General features: G+C 54.1%; 1 protein-coding gene across 1 annotated transcript in view; it reads left to right on the forward strand.

Annotated features, from left to right (window-relative positions):
• The first annotated feature begins 536 nt into the window (after positions 1 to 536).
• CLMN (calmin) overlaps positions 537 to 14,687 on the forward strand; it is a 116,750-nt gene continuing 102,599 nt past the window's right edge. The window contains exon 1 of the mRNA XM_082849365.1: positions 537 to 811. Coding sequence (XP_082705491.1) covers positions 730 to 811 — 82 coding nt within the window. The 5' untranslated portion in view covers positions 537 to 729. The remainder of the gene's footprint in view (positions 812 to 14,687) is intronic.

Genomic DNA, 14,687 nt, shown 5'->3' on the forward strand with positions numbered 1-14,687 from the left:
CTTTCTCTCCACGAGTCCCCAATCTGGAGACAAACGAGCGAATCCCTCAACATCATCTCCACACAAGCTGGCTTCCTACCCAGTCCCTCCCGATGCTGGTAGGTGTCCTTGGGGCGGATGGGCACGGCTTGGGGGACCCCCCTCCGCAGGGGGCTGCCTCCCCCAATTTTGCCGGGGCAGAGGACCTGGGGTAGAAGAGTGTCAGGTTCCTATCTGGGACCGGGCTGGGGTGGGGGGAGGCGCTGGGAGTAAGGGTGAGAGGGGGCGGGCCCCATGGGTACCGGGACCCGCGGGCTCATCCCGGGTTGCGTCACCCGGCCCACCGCCCACTGAGACATCACAATCGGAGGGCCGGGACCCCGCGCCTCATTACCAACCCGACTGCAACCAAACAACCCAAGCAACAAACACCCCGGAAAAAAAAAAAAGAAACCAGCCGGAGTCCAGCCTCCCTCCCCGCCCCTCCCCCTCGCCCCCCGGGGCCCCCGCCCCCGGATGCGAGAGTGAGCGCGAGCCAGGCGCCCCGCTCCCGTCAGCTGCCCGCCGCCAGCCCGCGGCGGGGGCGGCTCGACCGCGCGCCCGCCCCGCCCGCGCCCCGCCCGCGCCCGCGCTCCTCCGGCTCCGCGGCGCCCTCGCCGGGTGCGTGCCGCTTGCACGCCCGCCCGCCCGGCTCTCCGCGCCCGCCGCCCGCGCCCGGCCCCGGCGCCCCGGCCCTGCTGCCCGCGCTTCATGGCTGCGCACGAATGGGACTGGTTCCAGCGCGAGGAGCTCATCGGACAGATCAGCGACATCCGAGTCCAGAACCTGCAAGGTAACGCGCCCAGCCTCCCCGGAGAGGGGCGCGGAGCGGGGGAGCCCGGGAGCCCCGGGAGCGGCTCCCCCCACTCCCACCGAGGAAGCTCCGACTCGCGCCGCTCCCTGCCCCGTCCTGACCCGGTCCTGTCACTTACGGAGGGGAAGGGGGTCGAGACACCCTCCCCCAAACCCCGGCATTGCCTCCCCGGCCAAATGAACAGTGGCCCCCGGGGTGTGGGGAGGCACACGTAGGGGTGTGTGTGTGTGTGTGTGTGTGTGTGTGTGTGTGTCGGGGGGGGAGCATCCCATTTGCTTGAGGGGGGCGGGGGCGTCACGATTTCCCCTCCAGCCGCAGCTGCGAGTTTGGAGAAGTTTGTACTTAGGCCCTTGGGGGCGGCGGCCCAGGTCAGGGAGGGGAGGAGAAAGTGAGATGGCGTGTGTGTGTGTGTGCGTGTGTGTGTGTGTGTGTCTGAGTTCGCACAGTTCCTAAGTACCTCCGGGGCTAGGGGAACTGAATGGGGCGCGGCGGCTCGGGGTGGACGGGGGAGAAGGAGGTCAGAGGCGCGGGTCGGTGGGGTCTGGCGGCCTCTTTGTTCGGGGAGCTGCCCCTCCCCTGGCCCAGGGGTCACCTGGGAGGGGGTGGGAGGGTGGGGTAAGGGTGAGAGGCCGGCCGGCGCGAGACGCTGGGACTTGGGTCTGCCTTGGGACGAGGTGAAGGAGACGCTTGGGAGCCGGCAGGTTTGACAAGGGCTGGTGCGGGGGGGCGGGGGGGTCTCCCGCCACAGACGACATGAATTTATCTTCCAGAGGACTTTGTTCGTTGTGGAAACTTAGCACAAACATATTTAAAGGAAAAAATTCACCAACAATCACCCCATGACCCATGCACGCCCGACCCCCCACACACGAAGAAAGCCGCTTTTCATGGAGGGGTACTTCCAGCCACTTTCTTTTCATATGTGGACTTTGCAGAACTGGACAGAGTTCCACCTTCCGCCTCTCTTCACCCACATAGATCTGGACAGGGAAGTTCAGCAGCTTCCTCTTCGGGCTTGGGTTTCTAGAGATTGCAAGGTCAGGGGGCAGCTCAGAGAGAGCTGGGAGGCCTGGACAGAGAGTGGGTGGGGCCGTGGGTCCCAAGCAGGTGCCCTGCCTTTACTGCTGGAGGGCAGAGAGCCCCAGCGGTCAGGGTGCAGTCTTGGGGGGTGACTAGGCAGTCAAGTTTAAACATTACACCTGATAAAATATTTCCTGGGAGCCCACATGGCCTGCTCCACCCCTAGGTTGGGCAAGGACAGTGCAGGCAGAGGTGACCTGCAGTGGGGAGGAGGGGAGCCTAGTGCACTGGACACTGGAAACTTGAGTTTGCTCTGAGCTCCCTTGATTTTTTCTGCAGTGATTTGTGTAAAATAAGGAGGATTGAGCTGGAGATGCTGAAAATGATCTTTTTCGCTAAGCCTCACGTCTGGGTCCTGTTGCCTGAGAACTGACATCCTATTTTGGGGGTGGGTGTCAGTATCTTTTGCTGAGATGGCATCTGGTTTGGGCCGTCAGGTTTTGTGTGTGTGTGTGTGTGTGTGTGTGTGTGTGTGTGTGTGTGTGCGCCTTAGGCAATCAGTGCGTGTTTATTAAGCACATACGAACCAATTCTTGGTGCAACAACTTCCTGCACTTCTCAACTCTCGGTAAAAAGGAGATCGACTTTTGTGAAGGGATGTTCAACATGAGCAGCTAGTTACACCTGGGACAGTGAGAGAAGGCTTCACTCAATGGGGACAATTTGAAATGGGTCTTGAGGGTTGGGTAGGAGTTCACTGAGTGGGCTCCTCTCTCTCAGCTCCCAGTGAACTGTCCTCACTTTTAGGCAATTGCCAATTGCAATTTGAGCATCAATGGGCTTTGCCATTTAAAAAAATAAACTTCTAACTTTATGTATATTAATGATTATGTACATGTATATAAAATACGCATTAATCTCAAGTACAAGCCCAATACATTTTTGTGTATGGATACACCTGTGTAACAACTGCCTAGATCAAGATGTAGAAATTTCTAGCACCCTGGATGGATGCTTTGTCTCTCCCTTCCCACTCACCCCCTCCAACAAAGCAGCTACTATTTTTATCTTTATTGCTGTAGTTTTGCCTCTAGATCTTCTTATAAAATCGAATAGCACAGTATATGTACTCTTTTGAAATGGCCTTTTTTTTGCTCCACAATATGTTGGTGCGTTTCATCCACCTTCTTGCTTGTATCAGTAGTTCCTTTTTTTTTTTTTGCCGTACGCGGGCCTCTCACCGCTGTGGCCTCTCCCGTTGCGGAGCACAGGCTCTGGACGCGCAGGCTCAGCGGCCATGGCTCACGGGCCCAGCCGCTCCGCGGCATGTGGGATCCTCCCGGACCGGGGCACGAACCCACGTCCCCTGCATCGGCAGGCGGACTCTCAACCACTGCGCCACCAGGGAAGCCCAGTAGTTCCTTTTTTAAGGGAGTTTTTATAAAACTACTGAGGCAGTTTCACATAGTGTAAAATTCAACCTGCTTTAAGTTTATAATTCAATGATTTTTAGTAACTTTGCAAGTTGTGCAAACATCCCAACAATGCAGTTGGGGAACACTTTCATTACCTGCTAAGGGCCCCTAGTGCCCAGCATCTGTGTCAATATCGCTCCCAGCCCTAGATCCAGGCTGTCCATAGTTGCTTGTTTTCGCCGAGGACTCTTCCATCATATGGATGTACCACAGTTAGTTGATGTGTTCTTCGGTGAGGGGCGTTTGGGTTGTTTGCAGCTGGGGGCTGTCCTCAGTGGATGGAGCTGTCAGTCCTGGCGGGCGCTGTGGAGTTGCTGCCCAGCGTCGCTGAGGAGAGGCTAGGAGAGGCAGTGGGCCAGGAATCTGTCTTGTCTCTCTCCATCTTTCCCTTGGCATCCCCGTCTCTTAAGGATGCTAAACAACCATTTTCTCTCCTTGTCTCTGTGGTGCTCAGGAAGTCCAGCCAAAGGGCTGGGTCCAGAAAGCGGTCCTCGCCATGCCTAGAACGTCTGCCCAAACCAGCTGGTGTGTGTTGGCCGGCCCTGGATGTGTCTGGGTGACACGTGGGCCATGGACGGGGGCCTTGTTCATCTGAACTCGGCATGGGTGGTAGTCAGGAGTCCAGGCAGAAGGGTTGTTTTTCAAACTCTGTGCTTCTCTCGCGAGCCCAGGTAGAAGCAGTTGTCGTGGTGATGGGACGCTGGGTACAGGGGAATTTCACAAATCTGCCATCATAGGGACTGAGGCAGATCCCCAGCCTCCGTCAAGCTTTTGTCTATGGCCCTGTGGAATTGTGGAATCCATGCAAATATGACTGTGATGTCACCAGACCATCCCCCAGGTCGGGGGGAGCAGGGCAGAAAGCGTGGCCTCTCCCAGGAGGGCTGTGACAACTCACTACCTGACACATGGGCACATGAAGTCTTCTTGATGTGCTCACTTCGATGGCTCATGAAAGTGTCTGTAAATGAAGGACTCCCTGGCAGGGAGCATGGATGTCCGTCTGGGCCAAGCTGCCTGTGCCACCCTCACAGGGTCCTTCGCAAGGAAATGGGGGCGGCCCAGCTGTTGACCTTTCCAGAAGGGAGAACATGGAATTGCAGGATGTGGGCAGCCGCCTGGTGGCCCCCACCTCCTTGGAGCCTCGTGGGGTAGAGCTGAGGTTGGAGGCGGTACTTCAGGTCTGTGCGTTAGTTCTCAGCCGGGCTGTGGGCAGCAGGGGCTCCGGTGCCATTCCGATGACAAGGCTGCCTGGCTGCCCCCTCTCCCTCTTTGGCTTGGCCTGAGGGTCCAGCTGAATGCTCCACCAGTTCTGGGGTCCCCTGACTCTTCAAGGCAGGTGTCAGGCCAGTGTTTGGAAGACGCTCCCGTTTCTGTAGAGAGCCTCCACCCCGCCCCACCCCCCCAAGATTCATAGTCCTTTTCTGCTGAGTTTAGCAAACATGTGCCAAGCATCTAGCATCGTGCAGACACCAGGGGATGCAGAGCTGGTTCTTGTCCCTGCCTTGAAGGAGCATGAAGCCATCATGGCACCCGGCCAGACCGGGGTTGGAATTTTCTGCTCCTGGCAGCACAGACGTCCGTTCAGTTCGGGACCGTCTCCTGTTGCTCTGGTGCCTGTTGGGTCTGATGCTGTGAACTTTGACCTCATTGTTCCGGAGCGACTTGGCCAGAGTTGGAGGTGGACGGAGTTAGATTAGGCTGGGCAGACATACGGCTTTCCCACTGCATCTCTGGGGCAGCCAGCTAGGTAGGGGTGTCCAGCGCTACCAGCTGAGCCCTGCTGGCTGGAGCTCCCTGAGTGGCAACCCTCCCCCTCTGCCTCAGTGTCTCCCTCAGTCGGAATTTCTTGGGAAGCAGTACCACCCAGGGTTAGCAAACAGAAACTGTGACTCAGGGCACTTGGAATTGACTGCCAAACAGAGGTAGTAACAGTTAACCCGACTCCCAGCAGCCTGTGTGCCAGACACGGCGTAAACTGCTGTGTTCTAAGGCTTCTGCGAGCCTTTAAGGCTGTTCAGAAGTGGAGAGGTAGAATGACTTGCCCAGGGTCATGGGCTTGGAAGTGGAGCTGGGCTTTGAACCTGGGTCAGACTAAGGCACACTTCCCATCGCACTGGCTCTGTAAATCTTGGGCAAAGGCTGCACGGGTGAAGGAGCTGGTAGTCTCAGGGCTGGGAGCTGGGAGGGCCTCTCACAGTGGGGGCATTGGAACCAGACCTTGAGGGCAGAGCAGAAACTTAACTGCATGAGTTCTGTGCTGCACAACCCGGTAGGCAGGAAAGTGGCTGGGATCTCCTGAAGGCAGGCTCAGGGCCAGGACTGTGCCCGCATGCTCACGATGGGCCCTTCTTGCCTTGTTACCCACTTCCTCCTTTCCTTCCACCGGCCCAGGCCCTCCTCACGCCTGCCCAGTCTCCGCAATGACCTCTTTATGGCTCCGGGCCTTGTGTCGCCTCCTTCAAGCCACCCACCACCCAGCCACCAGCACATGTCCCTGCTAATGCCTTCAGCGGGTCTCCACGGCCACCCTGTGCGCCCAGGGCAGCTCCCATCCACCCCAGGACTGATAGCATCATTATCCGTAAATGCCGGGATGTAGGAAAGGTCAGGCTGCACCGGTGTACTGGGTCAAGTCCAGGCCCCTTTGCCTGATGGGTGAGGCCCTCTGGGGTCTGGTTCAAGATGCCACACCAGGCTCCCCTCCCACTCCCCGCACCCAGCACCCTCCCCTCCCATTCCTTAGGTTCTTATCTCCAAACCTCTAGGCCTCCTGTGCAGACAGCCATGGGATTAGGGGTGTCGCCTGGTCAAAGTGATCCAGCACCCACGGGAGCCAGGGAGCCGAGAGGGAATCTTTCCTGCTTCTGTGTCCCTCAGCTCTTGGAGGGCACAGCGAGCTGCTGGAGGTTTCTGTATAAAAACCAAAGAAAATCAAATTCAGAGGTTTCACCGTCCTCCAAGAACTTGCTGCCCATTAGGGCCCAGCCCCCGGGGCTGTGTGCTTGGTTCTAAAGGATGAGTCATCATGTAGAACATTGCTTTCAGCCCCCCAGCTGGAGTCAAGTCACTGGCTTTGAGTTAACGCTGGATTTTGCCCACAAAAGGCTGTGTTCCCGCCCTGGCTGCATCCCTCCCTCCGGGTGCGGATTCTTCTCAAGCAGCCTTTCCAGGTGGGAGCATTTGAGCAGCTGGGGAAGACACAGTCAGGACGGGGCAGCTGAAGGCCTGGGTCTGGGGCCTGGCTTTGCTGCTGACTTGCTGTGGGATCCTGGGAAACCTCTTCCCCTCCCTGTGCCTCAGCTTTCACATCTGCAAAAGGAGAGGGTTGGACTCTCAGGGGCTCACATGGCCCGCCCCCGCCGAAGGGGGTGTAAGGAGGGTGGGACCTGGACAGAGATGCCCACGTAAAGCCATCGTCATCCCAGCCCCTGGAACACGTGGGCGGGTGGCCGTCGTGCAGCTCTGGGCACCGCTGAGCACAGCTGGCTGCGTTCCTGAATTCTTTGCACTGCCAGGTGCAGGAGACTCAGTCCCACTAAGGGTTCCATGTAGAAAAGGTTGCAGTTCGTGAGCTCTGTTGGAAAAGTACATGTGGGTAAATGATGTACCTTCGTGGTTTATTCTTGCCTGATTAATTATGGTTTCTATGAAGAGCCCAGGAAAGGCCTGGGACACCTACTCTGAACTAGCTGGGCAGTGTTGAAGGTGCCCTCGGGGGAGGTTTAGGGACCTGCCCACGGTCCTGGCAAACTGGGCGGAGGGGGGCACGTCCTGCGCGTGCACATTTGTACTGAGGAACGTTCGAGACCAGGTAGAACAGAAGCCCGTCCCTGAAAGGGTTTGTCAACCGTGAGAGGGAAGCCCCCGGAAGAGGTTTCTCCCTGAATCCCTTGTGAGTGGCCCCGGTCGTGGTTGACCTTGACTCCATCAGAGCAGTCCCGCGGGGTGAGGTGAGGCTTCTGGGAAACAGCCCTTTGCCCAAGAGGCCCAGATTACAATAACCGCCCTCCCGGACCCGGGGTACACTGTGGCATTTAATCTTTGCCTGGAACAGCTGAGGCGCTGGCAGAGTCCTGCCCAACAAGCCAGAGGTCACTCCCGCTCCGCCTCAGAGGGGACGAGAGAAAAAGAAAGTAATTCTCTTTTCAGGGGTTGAAACATTAAAAGTAAACTCCCGGTTCCCATAGAAACCTTTTCTTATTTCCCCCACCCCCTCCCTGCACCTCTTATTTTTTAAAACAGTGGTGGATTGTGTCAGCCACAGAAGGAACTAGAGGCAGCCTCAAAAATCACCAGTGTGGCTTTAAAGAGTCTTTCACAGTTTTTTCCCCTCACTAGTCTGTCTGCTTTGCTTTCATTAATTTTTTTTTTCCTATCAGAGCAGGGATTGGTGAACTACGGTCTGAAGGCTAGATCCAACCGGCCACCTGTTTTGGGGCATAAAGTTTTATTGGAACACAGCCATGCCCATTGGATTGCATGTTATCCAGGGCTGCTTTTGCACTCACAATGGCCATGGAGTAGTTGTGACAGAGGAGATCCACAAAACCAAAAATATTGACTCTCTTGGCCCATTTGGAATTGGGAATCCAGAGAGCTTCCTGTGGGGTGGCAGGGACCTTGTATTCTAGACCCAGACTCGGGGCACGTGACAAGTAGGAGACGTTTGTGAATGGCTGCTGCACGTGTAACAGCCCAGCCCTCTTTGCAGAGGATGCATGCCTGGAGTGGGTTCCGCACCCACTTTAGAAATGGACTTCCCCCCTGGAAGCCTGGCCATTTGTTCAAATAATAGTTACTGAGTCCTGGAAATGCTGGGAGCTGGGATGGAGGGATGAATGGGACACTCTGGGAGCCCCGGGTACCCAGAGGACACAGGCATCATGAGGCTAAGATGAGCATTTTAGGACTGAGGATGCCAAGGTGTGTGCTGCCAGGAATATGGGGGGAGGGGCGGCATGATCCAGCCTTAAGGGTGGTGGCCTGGAAAAATCCGTAATCCCAAAGGCAGGCAGTGTGGAACCAGGGGGTAGGGGAGTATGGTAGGGGTTTGGCAGGGGCCTCTCTGGTGGGATGGCAGCCAGGGTTGGGGGGGCCAGTGCAGGGGAGTGGGTCCCAGAGGACCCATGCAGCTGCATTCCCCTTGACCTTCCTGAGCACCGGGATCCACTGCTTCTTGGAGGTGACGGTCCAAAGCCCCGAGGACCAGGAAAAGCCAGGGAGGATTGGGGGAATTTGGCAGAATTCCTGAAGTCCTTCTGGTGTCATCCAGCTCCTGCAGAACTGGGGGGTCTAACTGGAAGACATTGGGGATCCGATGACGTCATGCCCCACTCCTGCTTCCCCCTCCTGGGGGGCCGTCCAAGTAGGCAGGAGCCTTTGCAATATTTATATCCCTTTTAAACTATTTTTAATCTTTTACGGTATGACATACTTAAAAAGCAGCAGCGTTCTGTGGCCTTCTCGCTGCGAACTGGGGCGAGGTGGGGAGAGGGCACAGAGATGGCCCGACAGTTTGGTGGTGACATAAGTTAGCCCTCGGATGGGCTCCTCCACCGGCCCCTCCCTCACCTCTCGCATCCTCAAGCGTCTCTCCCATCTACACCTTTCCTTTCTTGACTCCTTTTGCGAACATTCTCCTTGGCGGTTGCTAGGACCACTGTTTTCCTGCTCCCAGCTTCCCGGGTCCCACTTCAGCCCAGAGATCCGGAAGTCTTTCCCTCGCCATATCCGTCCTCTACCAAGACTCCTCTTTGCCCTCAGGCAGAAACCCTGCTGTGTGTTCTGGGCACCCTCACTTCTGTCCTTTCTGGAATCAACCAGCTGCACCCGGAAATCATCCTGTTTATCCCACAAACCACTCCTTTCTCGTCCCTGTACCTTTGTCTGCATGGCTCCTTCTGCAGAGAACGACTGTGGCCGCACCTACGGCAGCCTCCCTATACCCCGCCTCGGGGGAATTCACAGCCACCTCCCCTGGACTTCCTGCCGCCCAGCCCTGGGTAGGTCCCTAGAGGAGTGCATGCATTTTTGTCCCGCCAGCCCCCAACATGGAGTAGGTCGCCAGAACTGTTTGCCGAACTACTGTCGGCTGAACTATGGTCCACATCTGAATCCCCAGAACCTGGGAATGTGTTACCTTCCTAGGTAAAAGGGACTTTGCAGATGTGATTAAGTACAGGATCTTGAGATGATCCCAGGTTATCCGGTGGGTCCCATTAATTAATCACAAGCATCCTTATAGGAGGGAGGCAAGAGGGTCAGAGAGGAGATAACGTTGATGGAAGCAGAGGTCATAGCAATGCCATTGCTGGAAGGAGCCATGAGCCATGGAGTGCAGGCAGCCTCTAGGAGCTGGAAAAGAGAAGGAAATGGATTACTTTCCTAGGGCCTCAAGGAACACAGTCCCGCTGATAGTTTCGATGTTAGCCTGTCAAACCCATTGTGGACCCCTTACCTCCAGAACTGTCAGATAATAAATTTGTGTTGTTTTAAACCTCTAAGAATGTGGTAATTGGTGACAGCAGCAACAGGAAACTGATACATGAATGAATTACAAGTGGCTTATCAAGCCTTCTGCTTTTTCCTGGAAGAGACACATCTGGGGGACATTTGCACACCTGGAATACCCTTTAGGTTCTGTGGGAGTGTGATGGACACCCAGGGTGGTGGCGCTGAGCTGAGTTTGAGCCAGGAGTGCAGAGACCTGGGCTCTGGTCACAGGGTTGGCGCTGCTTGGTTGTGGAACCTGGGAAGGCTGCCTGACCAAGGACAGCAGGGCAGGACTTGAGCGGACAAGAGAGGGAGTCTGCCCGGGCCTACAGAGACTGTCTGCCCAGAGGTCCAAATGCAGCAGTGCTGTGATCCGAGATACACACCGGGCTGTGAATAACCAGGGGACGATGTCATGGGCTGGCCCTGTGGCCTATGTCCTGTGGCCCTGGCGGTGTGGATGGGGCAGCAGGAAGTGGGTGATGTCACAGCAGCCTCCAGGTACACACCCTGTCGTGTGGACCCTGGGGTTCAGCGTGCTCCGGCACCAATAACATCTCTGTTCTAATCCTTGTGTTGTTTTAGAGTTGAGATACGTGAACTCTGGAAATGCTGATAACTCCGAGTGACTCAAGTCTGGAATATTTTGGACAAACATTCTTCTATTTCATGTGAAATATCAAAGTCTATTTGGAAAACCAGAGAGCATCGTTAGAGGATTGGCTTATATGCAGTTCCTGAGTTTTTTCTACATTACATCAAGCATTAAACATACAATTATGAGGAACTTAAATTCCCAGAGAATGGAAGGAAAGCCCTAATCGTGCCTCACTGTTTAAGTATGGTTGAATGACATCATACTGTACTTCTGTTGTTTCATTTATTTTCCTGAACTTCTCCTCTCTGCTTGGTTGAAGGTCACCCCATAACCTTCACTGCTCTGGTTCCGTCGGCTCCATGGTATTGTTTATGAAACCGATAGTGACCATTGATAATGACACTTCCATTTTTTCTTTCTACTTATTTTTATAAAACAAGGATGAATTGCAGTCAGATGTTCCAGTAACTCCCCAAACATGCGGTACAATGAAGATGCCAGTGTAGCTAAAAGGCTCCCCTGTGCTGTAGCTTGGCCCCTTCCTTGTCAGGGTGATTTAGCCAAGGCGCAACTTGAGTGACCAAAGAGAATTTGGGGCATTGCTGTTGTAAAATGTATAATATAGAGTACAGGTTCTATAAAAGTCAGTTAAGTCAGGGGTTGTCTTAATTGGTTATGGGGCATTGATGTTGTGATTATGTTGAGTCTGGGGGATGGGGGTTGACCCCTTGCTGGATCCTGTGCTGCATCTTCCCAATAACCCCTGTGGTGGGCATTGTCATCTATCCGCCCAGAAACTAAGGCTGAGCAAGGCTGTCACGAATGCCAAGCTACTGAGCTAGTAAGCGGTAGAACCAGGAATCAGAACCAAGTCTGGGAAGAGGGAGTAAGTTGTGGGGAGGGGATGTTAAGAGGGGAGACTGATGGGATGTGGACTTTGGGGAGGGGAGAGCCTGAATGAGCCCTGGCTCAAGGCCCCGCTGGCTGTGGACGGGGCACTTGATTTGGAACCCAGGAAGAAACCTGGGCCAGGCTGAAGGCTGTTTGGCAAGCAGTCAGCCAGCCTTGGGTGTCGCTTCTCGTCAGAGTGGGCTCAGTGGCTCTGCTGTTCATAGTCACCTATGTGCCACGCACCTCACACTGTGACGGAGTAAAGTCTAAATTCCTAACTGATGATTCCTGACTAGTAATTCCCCGGGGCAGATCTGAGAATCGCGGGGACAAGGATCCCCTTTTCAGAGGTTGAGAAGACGAAATCCTTGTAACCTTGAATTGTGGCAGAGGTGACTGGAGGCAGCCACGGGAAACTGGCCTGCCATCCTCGTCCTGGGCCGTGCTACGGCCATGGCAGATTATAAAGCACAGTCTTCCCCATTACATCATTTGAATTCTCCTGGAACCCTCTGAGGCTGGTGTCATAGCCCCACTCTACAGATGCAGACACTGAGGCCCAGCGGAGTTCAACCACTTTGCTCTGTCCCACAGCTAGTGAGCAGCAGTCTGAGGTTGCCTGCCACACTCTGGTGTCTGGGACCTACCCTGGACCTGCATACCCACCAGCACTTGCGGAGGCTGGTCTGTGCAAGGTTATTCACTTTCCCTTCATGTACACAAGGGACTGTGTGTGTGGAGCTCTCCTTTGGAGAACCAGTCTGGCCTTTGAGCCCGACTCTGATCTAAAACAAAACGAAACATGATACCTTCCAAATCAAAGCTGAGGGCCTTGGACCTGGGTGGCAGTGTGTTGGCAGGCCTGGGTGCTAGCCTGTTGAGTTCCCAGAAGTGTTGTGGGCAAGAGCTAAGTGGTGGCACGTGATGACTCACTTGTGGGGCGGTGGGGGGATGAGGTGTGCCATGATGCCACAGGAACCATGATGGGCTGGCAGAGGGGGAGGCCAGGAACCAGACAGGTGTTACCCTTGATAGATTGTGACCACCCAGGGTGGGCACTGCTGCATTTGCATTTGTTATTAGTGGTGGCTTGTTGACTGTTGCTTTGCCCTGGTAGACCAGAAGTCTCGTTGGATCAGTCCCTGGGGCCTGTCCTGTCCACCACTGTGTCCCAGGGCCTAGCCTCCTGTCCCAGGCTCAGTGTGTGCTCAGTTCATATTGGTTGAATATATGAATGGAAACTCAAAAGGAAAGTGTAGATTCTGGGGTCTGGCAGAACTGGGGTTTAAGTTTCAGCGTCTTTTTAGTGTTGCTTAGCTGTAGGTAGTCTGAGCCTGACAGTATCTTTTTGGTGAAGAGGGGAATAAACCCAGCTTCTCTTAGTTGTGAGAACATTCGGAGATGTCACATGTCTTCATCAATGTCAGTTTCCCTCTCCCTTGCCTTTTCCAAGTCCTGGTATGAGACTATACTTCTCCAAGGTTTATATGAGAAACAGTGGTTCCCCCTCGTTGCCCCTTTTCCCAGAGGCAATCGCTTGCAGTTTATTTTAGTGCAGCAGTCTGCAGCCTTTTTGGTACCAGGGACTGGTTTCGTGGAAGACGGTTTTTCCATGGACCGGGGCGGGGGGTAGGTGGGGGGGGGGGGGACATGGTTCAGGCGGTACTGCGAGCGATGGGAGCGGCTGTAAATACAGAGGAAGCTTCGCTCGCGTGCCTGCCGCTCACCTCCTGCTGTGCGGCCCGGTTCCTAACAGGCTGCAGACCAGCACCGGTCTGTGGCCCAGGGGTTGGGGACCCCTGTTGTAGCGGATGATTTTGGTGTTTTCTTCCACGTCTGTAAATCACATGCGTGTATTCCTTTGTCTTGAGTTTTTGGTTCTAGGCTCCTGTTTCCTTCTATGGAAGGTAAGGATGTAGGTCTCCTTTTCACCTCTTTTAACCTCAGCTCTTTACTGTCCTCCCAACTTCCTGATATATTTCATCATAATTTTGGTAAGATCAGTAATTGGGGTTTACACTGTTCCTACTAGATCAGTGAGATTCAGAGCTTCGTCGTGGAGTAAATGATGATCACCTCTCCTGCTGTACTTTCTGGTTTCCTTGGAGTTGAAAATTGTCTACTGTTGTTGGCATATGTGCTTAAATTCTTCCTCAAAGTCTCTGTTAGTGTCTGGATAGCCCCTCACGTTGTTTGGATGCATCAGGTAAATTCTCTCCACTTCCTCTTCCTGAGCACGTCAGGATCCTCTGACCTGTCTCCAGTCTGGACTCACTGTCCCCCACACCTGGGACCTGGCTGTTACCTGGGCCGTCTGTCACCATCACCTGTGGTTCCCTTCTCTCCTGGGTCAGATCTGCCATTGCCTGTCTGCCTCGTATGGCTTCGTCCCTTGAATACAGGAGTACATCCTTCCTGAGAAGGTGTGCCTAGAGGGTGAAATTTCTGAGAACTTGCACGTGGAAAAATCAGCTTATTCTCCACTAATTCTTTTTTTTTAAATATTTATTTATTCTTTTGGTGGCGCCGGGTCTTGGTTGCGGCTCGTGGGCTCCGTAGTTGTAGCACGTGAACTCTTACTTGCGGCATGCATGTGGGATCTAGTTCCTTGACCAGGGATTGAACCCAGGCCCCCTGCATTGGGAACATGGAGTCTTAACCACTTCACCACCAGGGAAGTCCCTCCACTAACTGTTGATTGCTAGATTAGCTCGGCATCAAACTCAAGGTTGGAAATCATTTTCCTTCCGAGGATTGAAAGCCTTGCTCCACTGCCTTCTGGCTTCCAGGGTTGCCGTTGAGGAGCGTGAAGCCATTTTGGACTCTTTGTGTGGCCTGTTTTGTTCTCTCTGGAAGCTTATAGAATCCTCTTTTTGTCCCCAGTGCCCTGAGACGTCAGGGTGACCAGCCTTGGTGCCGGCCTCTTCTCATCTGTCATGCTGAGCTCTTCTTAGTGAGACTCTTCCAGCTGGAACTATGTCTTTCGGTTCTGGGAAATTTTCTTCGATTATTTCATCATGGTTTCTACTCCTTGGTTTTCTTTAATCTTCTAGAACTCCTTGTATTTGGATATTGGTCCTCCTGCACTAATCCTCCAATTTTCTTATCTTTTTCTGTTTTCCATCCCTTTTGCTTTTTTGCTCTACTTTCTGGAAGATTGCATCAATTTTATACTCCATATTTTAATCTACCACATTTTTAATTTGCAAGAGCTGTCTTATTCTATCTTTTTGAATTTTATTTTTTTTACTACAGCAGGTTCTTATTAGTTATCTATTTTATACATATTAGTGTCTACACGTCAATCCCAATCTCCCAGTTCATCCCACCACCCCCCTCCACCCCCCACGAAGAGCTCTTTCTTATTCTTAAGAGA

This window comes from Leucopleurus acutus, assembly GCF_964270905.1.
Source record: "Leucopleurus acutus genome assembly, chromosome: 1".
Lineage (NCBI taxonomy): Eukaryota > Metazoa > Chordata > Mammalia > Artiodactyla > Delphinidae > Leucopleurus > Leucopleurus acutus.